General features: G+C 39.1%; 1 protein-coding gene across 2 annotated transcripts in view; it reads right to left on the reverse strand.

The window, feature by feature from the left end:
- The window catches only part of LOC108755417 (hybrid signal transduction histidine kinase B-like), a 78,547-nt gene that overhangs the window by 40,816 nt on the left and 20,144 nt on the right, over window positions 1–17,587 (reverse strand). For both annotated transcript variants that reach the window (XM_018498394.1, XM_018498395.1), the window contains exon 2: window positions 14,683–14,960. In XM_018498394.1, the coding sequence (XP_018353896.1) occupies window positions 14,683–14,960 (278 nt within the window). The remainder of the gene's footprint in view (window positions 1–14,682; window positions 14,961–17,587) is intronic.

Below are 17,587 nucleotides of genomic sequence, written 5' to 3' on the forward strand. Positions count from 1 at the left end.
CCAAATTGGGGATATCGAGAGATCTACGTAGATAGAGGGTGACTTGTTAATTTCTGGGATACCCTGTATACTGATTTGCATTACGATACCGGTTATTAAATATTCCGAATGTTATAGCCGCGCGTAAGCACGGAAATTGTAGTTGCCGTCGCGGCAACTCGAATCCCGCCGGTCGATTAAGTGCGCGCCGTTGCTCGTTTTCATAATGACAATACGGCCGGATAACGAGAGAGCTGCGCGAGATGAATCAACCCGTCGCCGTCGAGACGATCACCGCCCCTTCCGGCGCGAATGAGTCCGCGTAAAAGCGGAGACTTAAACCCATCGGCTTGAATGTGCATAACAGCTTAACGTTTAATCTCTTAACTTTTATCTCTTAACTGTTCATGGGTCGGTAGTTAGCAGCAATAAACAGATTTTTTAGAAAGAATTCTGCTTACAACCACCGCCACCGGGGGCGACGTAAAGGTATAACCTTCAGATCATCTGTAGGTGGCAAATATCTTTTATTTTTTCTAATCTATCTATAATATAATTTTTCCAGAAGTAATATCGGAATATGAATATAATAGTTTATATATTTATATATATATATATATATACATTGCATATATTAATGTTTACAATCTAAAATCCAATGGAAGATTCAATGTCTCGCACATCGTGCTCATACATTCATTTAACGCTAAATATACTCAGCTGATGTGTTGGGATTTATCGGTCTAATTAAGTCTAATATGAGGATTGCATTCAATGTCAGCGCGAGAGAAGAGGATCAGACAGCCGCATTTAGCGCTAAACGCGGCATGAGAATATGGAGACCAGCGCTTGCATTATTAAATGAGTCCATTACAGATCTTCAAAATACCCAGTAGTACGGCGCATAATCGACTGATAGCCCGATTTAGTCTTTTAACAGACATCGTCAATGGATTATAATACAACGCTACGATAATGTTCTGGCTTTTAACATCCGTTGGCTCTTAACATATATAGTATATCACTGTGATTGTGAAATCAGCTTAGTCACGCGTTTGATACGTCACAAACAACGCTGTTCTCTTCCGAGTAACTTTTTCAAATCGTATCGCTTATGGGGCCTGCGGTTTTGTCCTTTGTTCCTGCTGGTCTTTCCAGTCATCGCGAATTTCGCTCCTTCCACCTTGTGCGGAATTCGCGATTGTCGCCGTCTCGGTCGTACCAGACGCGTAGACAGCGATAGACATGCGCGCGCGCGCGCGCACACGCACACGCATACACGCACACGTGAGTGGCGCCCGTTCCCCTCCTTTTCTTCTTATTGCAGAATACGCGACGGTTTACGAGCGAACGGGTACGAAGCAACGACGATGTAACTCGATGACGACTCGGGGACGACGGGTGGTCGCGTATATGGTCGTCCTGTCTCGTCTCGCTGCACTTTGCTCCGCTCCGCCTCGCTTCTGCTCCGTAGGGACGTCAATCAATGCCTTTTCAGGGGATTGCGTAATCGTCTAGACTAGCTGGTCGCCGCGCGTTTTATCGCTCTTATCGACTCACCAAGGACGAGTCGTGCGCGGCAGTCAATGGCGATGACGAGCGCGCGACCGCGACACACCAGGATATTATTACTACGTTAAAGCGCGCGTAAGCGCAATCGCGCAGAGATATGTCACCTTCCTAACGTGAATAATATCGCTCAGCGCGGTGATGATAAGCTTTTGGATAAGCGCGAAACGTAGAACCGAGCTGCTCGTGCTGCTAAGAACGTCTATCGATACGTACACTGGCTATCAGCTTTTCGAGACGATCCTGACGTCTATTGCGATAAAGTGCGATAACATAAAATGTGTATAAATATAGTACAGAGGTGATTGTCCAGCGAAAGTGGACGTAAATAGTCTCGGGCGAAATTGTGAAAAGATTAAAGAAAAAGTTTATTTAATTTTCAATAATACATGATCTGTTAATTATACATAATCTGCCTCGGTTACCTAATGAATGTTACGTGTACGATGTGTATGTAAATTCGAATTTCTTGGCATGTAGTAAAAACATTTTGTGTTAAAATGGGCCGTTATTGAAATTTTTTTTTTTTTTTGTTAAATTTTTAACACATCCGAACGCTAATTTAACATACAAGTATACTTGTATTACAAATGTTAATTTTGAAAAGAAAATGCTTCCACAATTTGTTTATAAATTATGTCAATGTATTTTTTGTATTAATTGTCTATATATATAACATTTGTATGTTATTTCTTAACTTATGCATCTTATATGTTAAATTGACATGAAAATTTACATAAACTGTTTGAGACACGTGAAATATCTTAAACTTAATACAACTTTTTCAATTGCGAATACTGTCATACAATTCTGTATGATTAATATGTTAACTGATGTATAAATTATGTAATAACGTCGAAACTTGATCATACTAAGATTAATTTCATTATATTACGATTATTTTTTTCAAGAAAAAATTTTAATTAAATATAATACACAAAACAATTTCTTATCTTCTAAAAGTTGTCATATGTGGATTATCTTACTCATACAGTTGTGTGTGTAAGAGAGAGAGAAAGAGAGCTACTATCTCAGTACAACACAAGGGAAATCATACACGTCCTAACGAGCAGCTTTTCACAAATGTATGGAATTTTTCATATTTTTGGATGTTCTCTGTACGTCGTGCTCGTCGTACACTCGCCAATGCAGATGACTCATAAAATATTTCGAAAGTCTCGTCATCCATATTTCACAACTTTATCATCAGCAAACTAATAACCGTTACTGTGTTAATAAATTCATGCATCCATATTTCGCAGCGATATATATTTCATTACATGTATAAGATATGCCATTTGAGCCGCATTATTTTATTAACGATCGATTTAATTATTCTGAGATCGATCTTTCTTCTACAAAAATATCCGAGAAAATCGTTCTTTATTACAGCATTGAAACCTATATGTTATAACTTATATAGCGTTATATGAAATTTATAACGCTGTATGTTTTATAACCAAACTTCAATTTTAAATTTTACCAAAGTAAAATCCATCCAAAAGTAATCGTACAATGTCATCTCATTTATTTTCTCATCTAATCAGATATAAGTCCTTTTGCCTCGACGTTTTTACGTCGAGCAAAAATCGATTTCAATCTCATAAAAGAATCGAGAATCATAAAGAAAGTAATAATACGAGAAAATTTTATAATACAACGGCGATAAATCAGAAAATTTTCTAATTTTCTAATATCATTTTCCTCCACTGAAAATAATTCCTTCCTTTGCGAGAATGACTCAAGGCATGTCTGTAAATAAAGGTCCGGTATTCTTGCGGCTAACGAGAATTCCAGCCGAACTCGTCCGGCGGTTGGGACAAGAACGCGACAGGTCGTCCTACGAGACTGTTTCGGGCCTTGTATGCAAATTCCTAACTCGTCCTGTTTACTATGTTCGCTCGTCGAGTGACGAGGACGAGGACGAGGACGAGGACGAGGATGACGACGACCACGACGACCACGACGGCAGCGACGAAAGCTTTGATGTCGAAGAGGCCAGCGAGAAGAACAGGGAGGCCGAGGTTAAGACCCGGTTACTGCGGCTTTCGGGTCGCGGCCTCGCCGGGGGACTGGGACGAGGCTGTTTGGGGCCCGCTCCATAAAAGAAGTCACGGTCGTGGGCGCCGCGCCGCACCGCGCCGCTGCGTAAAATGACGGCGGATGGCGAGATCCGTCGTGCCGTGTCGTGTCGCGTCGTCTCGTCCGCATCAATTCTAACCAGTCTCTCTCGTCCCCCGTCGTCCCCGCCCGTTGTCTTTTTAACTCGCAATGTCCTTCCCGCCGTCCTATTCGAATTCCTCCTGTTTTCAAGCGGATCCGCTATTTTCGACGAGAACGAGAGTCATCCGCCCGTTCGTTGTTTACTATTCAGTAGCGTCGGAGCCGTTTGGCAGCGTACGTTCGTTAAAGAATTATCCGTACGTAATTGCAACTGAGACGTAGACAATTGGTATCAATGTGAAAAATCTCAATTGCAGCTACTAACAAGGATTTACGTCATCAATCTCTCGTAATAACGAGCAGCGAGGACGTACCGTATAGAGAAGGGAATCCTTAAAGGTTCACTTTGTCGTTCTAGAAACGCAACCGAGATTCAGCGTTATTAACGATGGCATCGCGCGGATTTTACGGAGGCAAGACCAATTAAGGCAAACGTTCGTCAGGGTTACCATGCATTATACCACCGTATAATGAATGCAAATGTTTCCATTATGTTAATCGACCTCGTTAAGCCGCGCGACGGCCGACGACGGTCGAAAAAGTGCGATCGCATCGTTGCGTTGCTTCGTATGTGCTTCGAAAAGTAAGATATACACGCGGAGTTTCAGATTTTCTTGGATAAGTAAGATCCGTGATATAATTCTAGAGAGCTTAATTTTTCGTCGCCGTTATTCGAGGCCACTGTTCGGTATCCCCGTTAACTTGATCTATCATTAGGAATTACGTTCAAATTTATAGCATATTTAGATGCAAATTAATTGCCAATTTATTATTTAATCCTAAATTTATTACTCGTATATCATAAGGGAAAAATTAATATTGCTATTAATAAAGTAATATATTTCTAGCTTGCCAGCTATATGTCTCTTTCGAGAAATATGTGTAAGAATTATGGAAGAAAAAAAGAGATTAGAATTTAATTGCCATTTAATGGTTCTAAGATACCGTAAATACCGGTAAATACATGATGACGCAAATATTTATTTTTAAGCGATATTAATATTAATGTCCTGTTCTGAGAGAAAAAAAATGGTGATAAAATCAGAATTAGACCAAACAATTTGTGCAATTAATTAGCATTCAATTATACCGTAAAACCAAACGTAATTTCTAATAGTGAGAGTGCTAGATTAGCAAAGGTCCATCCGACCGCAGCGGAATGGTGTACACGCGTGCGAATGCGCGTACACGCAACTACCACCGTGCAGCTACTTTTATGTCTCGTCGGAAACGAGACCGGTCGCTGAACCGACCCTCCTTGTTGATAAACAGTCGCGTCGTTCATCTCAGAATTAAGAGGTTTTCTCGAAATACGGTCTCCTAAAGATTTATCTCCCGCTCGCTACCCGATTTTGAGCGTGTTGCTATTTCGCAGTCCCGAATTTATTATGCGTTAGAACGGTGGATGATGACAACTACACCGTGTATTTCCCCGAGTGCCGGAGATGAAAATTTCTAAATTTATTTACTTACGTATACAAAGTTTAAGTAGCGATAATTTAATTTACTAAGTGTTAAATGTATTTTAAAAATTAACTTGTAAAAATGCAGTAATCATAATATTTAAAAATGTATGTGTTACATTTCGAAATTATTGATTAAAAAGTTATTTGATTGTTTTTTTGTTCACCTTGATTCTTATACAAAATCGCATCTTGTAGTACTTATTTGCAAATTTATGAGAAACTAGCATCACAAATGAAATTAAATCGTTATATATATTAATAAAATTCTAATGAATATTTATCCAAAAATTTATTTAAATCCCCGAAACTTACTCGTAGATAAAAATTATTTATCTAGAACTATAGCAAAATGTAGTGATTGCAGTGCATAAACCATATTACACGCCAAATTACTTGTTTTATCTTTTGCAGTTTTAAAATCTCGTCACGGTCAAAATTGTTTTGCTGATATTATACAATCAAAACATTCTTAAACTCACTCTACAATTCTATTATCATCTTAACATGTATTTTTAACTGAATTTTTTACTTCAGTCTATAATTATTATTTTCCAGTACTAAAAACTGTTAACGTAACAAGCAATTTTATGTATTTATACAAAAAGAACGTCGCAATTTATAGAAAATTCCAAATGTATGCATATTAAAGGAATGAACTTTACCCTCGTCCATGTTTTACTGCGCGCGATCGAAGTTTTACTTTGTAGCTCTACTATAATCGCCTTTTACAGAGCCCTGTTGATTGCTCATTTTCATAGTTGGCAGCTTAATTCGTTGCCCGGAACTCCGACATGAAGCGATCGATAAATGCGGCGGGTGCGGGCTCAGAACAATGTGTATGAGAGAGAGAGAGAGAGAGAGAGAGAGAGAGAGAGACAAAGAGGAAACGAGCGAATCTGAAAAGTAGCCAGAGAGCGGTCTCCGCCGGAAAGACCGCAGACGTGGCTTGCGGTCCGCGGCCTGTCCTGCGCTTCTCACGGCTATAGTCTCGTCTCTCACTTCGCAAGCCATATCGACTTGCAAAGATTCGAGTGCGAAGATTCGAATTAATTCTCCGATGGTAGAAATGTATGGTTACTGAAGAATCGATAACGGCGATAACACGCGACCATCATCGTTCTCTTTCTGAATCATTCAATTCTCTTAAGTCTCAATCAGTATTTATCAAAAATGTTTTAACCAGAAATATATAATTTCTAAGAGAAGAAATGCTTTTTATGAAGTAATGATTAATTGCTAACAAAGAAAGAGATAATTTGCAAATAAATAAGTACTTATGTATTACAATTATATAATTGGAGGACTTTTAGTTATAATTTATATGCAAATGTAATGTAAATTGTGCGATGGAATCTCAACGATTGATATTTCCGTCTGACAGTTAATTATTTATTCGCGATTTATCTTTAAATTGGCTGACAAATATATATATAGTATATATAAAATATCAAATTTATCATTAATCTTGATATGTAAGAACAGGGCAAAAAAAAAAAAAGATGAATAAATACATGCGTGCACACTTGTTATTTGATAATCACATTTTATCGCCGCAAATGTAATAACGATCTCGTATAAAATTCAATGTATTATACAAGATGTCTAACCATATTAAAGAGATAAAAATAATAATTACAATATGACCCAGAAGCAGGATCAAGATTGCAAATCAATTGCTTTATTATTAACATACATTTTATTTATTTCATACGCACGAATATCCTCACATCGGTTTATTTGAAATTTCGGAAAAAATATTAATCAAAGATTTGCATTATATAAATTGAATATTAAATTAAAAAGAAAATTCGTGAGATTAATATTTCGCTCTTACTAAGTTACTACAAGACGGCGTCCACCCTCGTGGTAGAGGACCTCTGCGTAACGCTCGCCACCGCGACGCATCGCTACATAGTTATAGCGTGAGAGAAAAGTAGGTCGTATCCGAGGGTTACCTGCGAACAGCCTCGAGACCGATGAAAATCAACGTCGCCGCGAGCGCACGCCCGTCGTAGGCTCGTCGGGTGGTCGATTCGAAGGGGCGGTTGGTGGTTGGTTGGATGTTTGGCTCGCCCATGGAGGACGGGCGCGTCGTTGGGTCAGGGTCGCCGCCACGAGAGAACGGGAAAGTCGATAGGGAAATCGGGTTGCCACCCGTACCGGCGGCGGTGAATAGTCGATATATCGGCCAATGTAGCAAGGCACTTATACGAGAGATTATCGAAAAAGAGTTCGTTAGGGGGAATATTTTACAGGGGTTGTACTGCCTTGTCTCTATCGCGGCAAGGGAAGGATACGACGAGAGGGAGAGAGAGAGGAGGGGGGGGGGGAAGGAGAAAAATTGTTTCCTCAATTCCCTCGACTTTCCACAATTTTGAGAATTTCTGTTATGTCGGAATTATTTTCGAGCTGTTGGAATTAATGTCACTCGTAAGGTTTATTTCTGATCGAGTGGGAAGTAAAATATCGTTGGCTCATTTCGTCGTTCCAATGCGCGTTCTTTCTTGCGACACAAGTGTAAATATTTGTGTGATGTCGCGATGAACGTTTACCGTTAAACGGAGACACATTGTAACGCAGATGACTCGGCGAGACGGCATTTCTCTTTTTTAATCGTGTAACACGTTGACATATTGAATTGCTGGCAAAAACAGATGTATGCGTAAAAAAAAAACAAATAAAAAAAAACTTGTTACGTCACGAAGTAGCTCCGGGTTACCGGTGTTATCGAAATCTTTTTCAGTCTCGGAATTCTTTTTATACATTTCGATCTTTTTTCTCCTCTTGGTCGAGGGAGTTGGAAAAAATTTATAACTTGCTCTGTAGATTTAAAAAAAAAAAAAACCTACGAAAGCTAGAGAGACGTTTTCTTCTTCTTCTTTTTGTGTTTCATTATATGTAAACAAGATTAGAAACAGTAGTTACACGTTTCTCGACGAGTTCTTAGCGAAAAAGCGAAAGAAATGTGGACGTTTACGTTTACGCAATAAGATGAAGATGTTGTTATATTACCAACTCGACCTAGATTTTTCACACGAAACGCCCAGCCCTTGTGCTTTCGTCGCGACTCGACGTCGCGTAGACGCGGTCGACACCGCTTTCGGTATCGGTGTGTGCCGTGAATTGTGACGTCAGCGCGTGACGATGCTCGCGTAGTTATGTCGCGGGTTAGCACGTGCGCGTAGCCGTCAAGCATTGGCGTAGCTTCGATCCAAATTCCCTTCGTTTTGCCCCAAAATCTCGGAATAGTAATTAACTTCTTAATTATATACCGCGATCTTCGGGAAATAAAACGTTTCCGAATAATTCAACAGATTTAATAAGCCACATGAAGTAATAAAATAATGACATGGAATAATGTTCCTCCGTTTATTTGTAGATGAAAAAAAGATGAGAGAAGAAGGTCGCATTTGATGTTATTGATATATTTTTCAGCGAATCTTACAATTTCCAGTTTTTCCAAGCAAAAAAAATAACAATAGAATTTATCAACTGACTTTAAATAATTGCAGTAAAACAAAAAATGCTTCGACCGACGAAGCTTCAGGGTCATCTCGACCTCATCATTCAAGGAATGTATCTTTCTTCGTTCTCAGAAGAAATCAAACAGACCTTCTTAAGAGTGTCTGTAGCGGCCGCGTTTTTAATTCGCGGGTCACAGCACTTTATAGCCGTGGTCTCATCATCGTCACGATTTATCTCGACGATTTACCTACTGCTACTGTGTTTGCATCGGCGGACGATGAATCACACTTAAGTCTAGACATCGTTATTTCCCGGAAAAGGTAATAGAAACACGTGCGGCACGGTCTGGCCGCATATCATGGCCTTCGTCGCGCTATCACGAATGACGTTGCGTCACTGGCGGGCGGTCGTCGTTACGTCATCGGGCATATATTCTAGTTCCACTCGCGAGCTACAAATCCCCATGACATATGGGTGCCGCGCACGAACCGCCATTCGTTCCCAAAATATCAATAGCTTGTAACCGATTGCTGCGGAAAGTAGGTACTCTACAAATGCCACTTAACACGTCTGGACAACGTTATTTTATACGTCGGCGTTTCAAGCTCGTTGACCTCATTCACACTTGTTTGTCAAATTGAAATCCATCTTTCCATCCCAGCAGAAACTTGTCAGAGAACTATTATCGCTGATTTCTCATAACAAGAATCTTCTAATTATTTTAATAAAATAACAAAAATGTGTATAGAAGAGCAAAAGAGTCGGTGACTGAAAAAGGTCTTGAGCAATCTAACTGATGATTTTATATTTTTCTGAATATAAGCCAAGAAATCAATCTGCGTGAACAGGTAATTCCAACCATGACGGATCGAAACGTTTCAACTGAAGGATTTGTCAGGACATGTGTCATGTTTGACGTGTTTACTTCACTGACACGTTACACTACGGCGGAAACATGACCAGGAATCTCGATCCGCGATTTTGCGGCCCGTGTCGGAATTCGGGGCGTATCATTCGCGCGAAACATACGCGGCTCTGTTTGCTTACTTGTCTCTCCCGGTTGTTTTTCCCGCCAGTCGGTACGCGTGTTAGCTCTCTCTTTTTTTTTTTACACAGCTCGTTCTGCTTGTTATTTTTTTTTTTTACATGGGAACGTTCGCAGTGCACGTCGATCGGCAGCCGCGCCGATTTGACAGCGGCGCCAATGCGCCGTACTTGGACGACGCCCAAACGTAATAAATTGCAAATCAGGTCATTGCTTCCCCGCTCGCGAGCGCCAGTTTAGCGTTACCGGGGGAAACCCCCCGGTGCCGCTTGATCTGCGGGGTTTACATAGCGACTCGCATAGCGAACGCGTAACGTCCGTCGCGTCGCGTCGGGTCGGGTCGGGTCGGGTCGGGTCGCGACGCGACGCAACGCGTCGCGTCGCATCTCGTTGGCGTCGCAGTGGTTTAGGCTGTAATCCTCTCTCCGATGCCCCCCACGACGCTATCGACGACGACGCGACGGTGGATAAACATCACTATCCAATGTCGTCGTATATGATTGTGAAACGCCGGCATTTTCCACAAGACCAAGCGAAGCGCAGTCGTGTAGTGGAAAATGCCGGTGTATCGTTCAATTCATCAATTCTTTAATCCGTTCGATTAATCTTGGCTTCTTGGTTCACTTTTAGTATAAGCACGAAATCATTATCGATTAGATTGCTCATCTCTTTCAGTCTCTCATTTTTTATTCATCAGAATTGGCGCAAATTCTTCATCCTAAAATATCTTAATTTTTCCATGACGATTTCAATAGTATAAATTTTTTTTTTGTATTTTAATCTTTCGGAACCGTCGAATTTTTGTCTAGAAATCACTTTAACATAGTAATATAAATTACTAAATACTAATGTTGCTGATATTGCTCGTGTGCGTGTAATTGTTAAGTAGATAAAATTGTGGGTGTGATGCACACACATTAAACTTCTGAAAGCCGAGGATTTTTATTTCATAGAAAACTTAATAAAATTCTCTGACTTTTCCCTGTTTGTCCTAAATGTTTTTCAATTTTCTTGACTTTCCTGATTTTCCTGATTTGCGGCAACCTCTATACATATTTAACATATTTCTATTATTTTATTAAAGTACCGTGATCTGGTTTTATTTGCTCCACTATTGAATAGCTTATTTGATCTATTCTATGAATTCATCTATAATAATAATAATAAAAGCGTAAATTGATGATGCTATGTCGATCGAAATAATAACTAGACAGAATCGAGATAGTTATAAACAGGAAACATTTCGCAAACTATTATGAATAGCATTTAAAGAAAGGAAAAAATCAATATAAAATGTTTTATCAACCTCTTCGCGACATTTTTTCTGTAAAAAAAAAAAGAGAATAACAATAGCAGTCTGCCAACGACAGGAGACTACTGCAGCTCTCTTTCTCTCTTTCTCTAGACATAATATTTATTCCTAACCCGACTAATCTCTCCTCTCTTCTACGATCGACTATCTACAGTCAACAGCTTCACTATCTTGGACTGGGAAGGTCGGCCGGAAGGTCAAACGAGTTCGCTCTTTGAAAGAGCATCGAAAAGACGTCAATGAAGAAACTGCTTTAAACTTTCTTTAATTTGACACTAGCTAATTTAATCATCGTTGTTATTACCGAACGATATTGATCCACTATATTGTTAGTTGCTACTATTCCAAGTAGATAAAGTAATTTAAGAGAGTGATATATTCAACGTAGTAATGAAATTGGAGCAAAAAGTTCGAGAGCGAATCCAAATAAGATTGCGTTAAAATGTAAAAGTGTGTTCTATAATTAAAAATTTGATTATTATTAATTTAGAAAATTTGACCATTATTTTTGTCATAGTAAGATCTCGACAGAAAGATGAATATTTGTTGCTACATTTTTAAGTCCTTATTCTTTAATTCTTAACGACAGTGTTGTTATATAGTATTATTGTTGCGTCTCTCTTTTATCATGTATACAATCTACGATACTATAACGACGTCGACGCTATCATTAGGTATTACAAAAAAAAAAGTAGAAAAACGTTGCAACCAAAGACGCAAATATTCATTTGCTTTTAATATATCGATCGATTTTTACATATATCACGCCTAATGAATTATATTATATAGAAAAATATATTCCATAAGTCTGAATCAGTGGATAATCACTGATATCAATCCCAATTACGCCACTGGCAATCAATAAATTTACAGTGAAATTCAATTAGAAAATCAATGAAACGTGGAATCCTTAACCTAGTTAACCTTGTTTTAGTGTATAAATTAAATGTACATGATATTGGGAACTGATGTGCAAATATCGGTATTTCAATTACATAATTCAAACATTCTTTCTTTTCCAATTGAATTTCACCGATTTATCTAGTGTCAAAGTATGCCACTGGAAAATCAGTGAGTACATCCACTGATTCAGATCTAGAGAGCAAAATTTCTGTAAATTATCCAGTTTAAAATTTTCAACAGCCAAACTTTCCATATCAGAAAGAAAGGATCTCTTTGGGTAAATTTTCGACATTGCAGTCATAGCATTCCTAAGTCGTGTCGTCGCTCGGAGCATCTGTATGCACGCGAAGAAGGCGGCGGCGGCGTGTACCGCAATCTGGCGCGGATCGGGGGCGAGATAAAGGCGGGAAGATACGCGACCGAGAGGAGCAAAGGAAGCCGCATCTTCTCGGCCTCCGCCAAAGAGCAGCGTCGTCGTCGTCGGCGTCGGCGTCGGCGCGCGCGGGAATAAGGGCGGAACCCGTAGTACGCCGTAATCTAATTTGCGATGCAATCTAGAATAACAATGGTCCGCGTCGCGGTGGCGGCGGAAAGGAGGAGCAGGCGTGACGGCTGTACGAAACGCATCGCAACGTCTCGCCGACGAGAAGGAGGATGAAACTTCCGCTGACTCTCCTCGACGTAATCACGGGACCGGTAACTTCCAAATTAAGTTCCCCATCGCCCGATGCCGATGCGGAAACCGAAGCGCGCGGTGGACGCACCGTCGACGTCCTCGTACCCTCGAGGGCTTTGCCAAGGAAAGGGCTCCGCCATCGATCGATGCTGAGATTCGAGGTATCTCTCGCCATCGGGACGATACGTCGTCGAGTATCGTCCCGAAATGTATTGACGCATTACGCCGCTTATGCAAATTACAGTTATCCGTAGGAAAATACGTTCGAGAGAAACGTTGAGAGAAAAAAATTGATCATTAACCCCCAAGAATAGTTTGGATCTTTTTTTTTTACGTAAACGATCACCTGGCATGTTTTTCACATCTCAATTAAAATCAACTGTTATTAACAACATATTGTATATTATTGATTGTTTTCCGATTATTTGAATTTTCTGAAAAAAGTCAGCGGAAATCAAAGAAATATTAAAAAGAATAAACACATTAAATAAGTTATTTATAATAGTTTCTAAAAAGTAAATATTTTTATCAATGTAACGCTTTTTCTCTATTGTGAGTTTCCAATGGAGTCGCACATTTAAAGATTCATAAAAGAATAATTACAAAAAAAAAGAATGTTAAATAACACATTCCTATAAATATTGTATACCAATTCACATTTTTTTCACCGCTGTGATACAAAAACATTCCAAATGTACTAAGGGTTAAAATCTTCATCGATATTTAATAGATATTCTCTCTAAACGTTTCTTAAATGGGATTGAATAAACCGAGGTATAAACATTTATTTCAGAAACATATTTTTAAATATTTTTTCTCCTAATTATTATAGTGTTCAATTTATGGGGTATAACAAAATTATTTCATCCCGGATAAAAACTCTTTAAGAGTTAATATTTTAAATAGTTCCAACGAGAGTGAATTAAATGTTATCAACAAATTATATTATATTAAGTTACGTGCAAAGAATTTACTCTATGCAATATAGCAACAAGCGTCAAGGTCTTTATCTGAAAACTCGCAACGAAAAACTGTAATACTATCAATTATGGCTGCAGGTGGAATCTTGTGAATCATGCTCGTCCTAGATCCACTTCGTTTTGCCGCGCGTTTGAAATAATTGAATCAAGGCACAGAAATAGAAGAAAAAGTGGACGAACGAGAAGTTATGTATAGCCACGAGCGTGGTCCATTTTTCTAGAAACGAGAAAAAAGACGCACGTATCGGATAGATGCAGCTGTGCCACGTTGTGATGTGGCCGGCCGGCTACCGAAGATTAGATATCAAAAACTTGTTCTTAGATAGCCTTCGACATTCCACGAATCGCGTAATAATCTCGCTGAAGGTCGTAAATGTCGATAACCACCTCCGCTGGATAGGAAATCGCGCTTCCTTGCCTCCCCCTTCCATTCTGACCTCCGCGTAACTGTCTATCGCCTGACGAGAGAGGGGAAAAAAAAAGCGCTGACGATAGCGTCGAGTGCGCCTTTTTGATTCGTGACGCGTGATATCAGGAATGTGTAATGAGACCGGTGATTGTTCGGAGAAATGCGACAGCAAATGAATGAGAAAGAGAGAATTGTTCCGGGGAGAGAGTGTGCGATACGACGTTTGTCGCGGCTCGTTCGAGCCGTTATTTGTAAAGAAGCTATTCGACGAACTCGGTCAAGTCTGCTAAAATTAGTACGACGTATACAGTTACAACAAATATGCGGAAGTGTGCTACGATTTTATTTCCAACAGCTTCGAGATATATATGATAATCCGCGATATAAATTCATTAGTAACGCAATGTATTGCTAATTCTCCTGGTTATCATAACAAATCTGTCTTAATGTTCCCTAACGTTAGATATTTCAACAGCGCGCACGAATAGAAATAAATGTTTTTTAATTGTATCATTTTTTTTCTCCTTTTTAATACCATACCAATGTCACGATGTATACGCTCGACACTGAAATCGAGTTTTTCTACATTCTTCGTAAAAACGTAATTTCTAAAAGTATCACGTGCTGTTCTCTCAAATGATCAGATGGTACTCACGGGTGTATCAGGATAACGATAATGATCTTGCAGTAGAAGACAACGTTGCAACGGCGGCGGCGGTGGCTCCTCGCAACGATGACGGTGACGATGATGATGATGCCGATGATGGTGATGGAGAATGGAGGCAGAAGCGGAGGAAGCGGAGCCAGGAGGAACCGGCTCATGCACCAACAGCCGACGATGATGAAGATGACGCGATATCGTCGCCAGGACACCCACCAGTGCTCCGACTATCAGCACGAGCGCCGCCGAGACGATGTAGCCGCTCGCACCCACTGTAACCGGAAATCGGATACCGCGATTGGTCAACAATTCAAGATCGGAAACTTCGTCGTATGCAAATCATCGTAACTTTTGCATTTATCTGTTATAACTGTGTGTTGCAACTGTCGCGATTTTTTTAAGCGACGAAGCGAAAGATAATGCTATCGTTAATGCGAAAATGAATATTTAAAGGATTGTGAAAAAATATCGGTGAATTATTACACTCAAAGACATGTGATCTCTCTGGAAAATTTACATTTTTTCCTACGTCATATCTCATGAAAATTTTTTTCATAGTTAAATATACTATATAAATAAATGAAGTTTTAAATTAATTAAAATATACAGTATGTATTATAGAATATATATATCCTCTGTATGCTATATATTTTAATTATAATTAATTTAAAATTTCATTAATTAAGAATATCAGTTCATCCTTTTCATTTAATCTATGCGACGTATTTTCATTATGTACGTGCATCTCTATCAATGCAGTAATAAAATAATTAATAATGCACTGTGCAGCACAAATGAGAATGGCATACGTTAAATGGCAACGTAAATGAAAAAGATGAGTTTTTTACTTACAGAAATGAACTATATAAAAGCATAAAGACGTCATCCGTCTCCTTGAATCATGCGTGGAGACTATCTTGTTAGAACTTAAACGCAAGTAATGCCCTGCGTGCAGTTTGTCGAGTCGGCACACAAATCATTGACACGTGGAAATGATTAGACGCCATTTTCCGTAATCTTGTTAGTGTCAAGGACTCGAGAGCGTAATCGTGCTAGCAAAAATGCACTTCGCGAATTATACGAAGAACGCCGTGCAAAAGCCATCGTGTTATATTATTTCATCAGAACGTTAGTAAACGAAAGTTAGTAAACCGTGAAACATTCACACGTGTTACAGCATACGATAGTAAATTTATCTATTACCAGAGAGGCTAATTGATCAATAATTAATATTTGATTACACGATATATTTATTTGAATTGGACTCCGAATGCGGTATTAAATAAAAGTGACAGGATTTTGTTTTCCTCTGATATTATCCGACAATTTCCTTTAAGAACAATTTCTCGCAACAAGACTCAAATACACATATTTAAACAAGTCACATGTATTTAGTGATATTAATAAAGTTAATTAATTCAAATCGATTACCAAACTTTTATTCTTGAAATAAAAATTTGATCGTATATAAAATAAATAATTTTAGTGGCAAACAACTTTTTTAAATCTTTCAATATTAAAATTGTTTCTCAAAACAAAGTCAATATGGTTCAACAATTAATTCGTTATAAAAGATAATGATAATGTTCTTCAAATCTGTTCCTAAAATCTACAATTTTATACCCATGCTATTAAGCGGTTAATAAAAATCGGTAGATTTAAGAAATAACGAGAAATTACACAAGATTGGTAGACTTGTGAAAAGGATTTCCATCGCGAGCCTGAGATCCCTTTCGAGCATCGCGAAGACGCGAACGTCAACGCCGGCAGGTGCACGCCGAGATCGAACGACCGCATCTTCCTTCCCCCCGCGTACTTCTACCCCGACAATCACCTCTCTCGCTAGCGACTGCGGAACAGCTTGGGTCTCCGGGGCTTCGTTCGACGGCCTCCGTCGCTTCCTTGTTCTCCTTCTCTACCGCGCGGCAGGGACACGCGTGTGTCCGTGCGCGTGTCTCGGCTCGGGAAGATACCGCCCGGATGCGGCGCGGCGAAGGACCGATGACGATGAGATTGAGAACAGGGGCGGCGCGAACGTTCGCCAAATCGGCCATTTAATTTTTTGAACGAGAGATTTCGAAAAATTAGACAAAGTATCTTTCATTCACTTATGCGCGACGATTCGTGTCGTTGCCAAATTATTTTGGTAGCAACACCAAAGTTTTTTTTTTCTTAAATCGTGCAATTCCAAGATAAAAAGTAATTTAAAAAATATATTTGTTTAATTCTATAGTTCCGATTGCATTCTTGAAAATGGTCTCGATATGCCTCCAATTTATATTAGATTCTTCTCTAGATAGAAAGAGAAAATTTGCTGACTTTAGAGAAAAACTTATATATGAACTCAAACTGGAAAAATACAAATAATTTATAAATTTCTATCTCCCATTCTTTCCCCTAGATAACATTTAAACACCTGTATGTCTCAATTGTAATGTAAAAACTCTCGATTCTTTTTGTGAGCAGGAATTGGATTGATACAAATTATGAAAATATATATTCTCTAAAATGTTTTAAGTGAAAAATTCTAAATTTCTAATTCTAAAGAGTGACAAAGAAGGACAATTGAGCAAGTGTTAAAAAAAAGAGATCTTAAATTTCTAAGGAGATTTTTCACTCTTTACCTCAATTAAATTTCACCTCAATTGTTTTCGCGAGTACCGTGAACATATTTGCAATTTATATTCTATACAAAAGAAATATTTCGTGCGTTTGCTATATCGAAGATAAGATATAATATCGAAAATATTCAGCATCGACGCTTTGCAAACGGAGCGTCATGAGAGTGTCTACTCACACCGGCCCTGATTGTGAGCGAGAGTGCGAGCGGGCACGACGCGAGATTGACAGAGAGAGAGAGAGAGAGAGAGAGAGAGAGAGAGAGAGAGAGAGAGAGAGA

This window comes from Trachymyrmex septentrionalis, unplaced genomic scaffold, assembly GCF_001594115.1.
Source record: "Trachymyrmex septentrionalis isolate Tsep2-gDNA-1 unplaced genomic scaffold, Tsep1.0 scaffold87, whole genome shotgun sequence".
NCBI lineage: Eukaryota > Metazoa > Arthropoda > Insecta > Hymenoptera > Formicidae > Trachymyrmex > Trachymyrmex septentrionalis.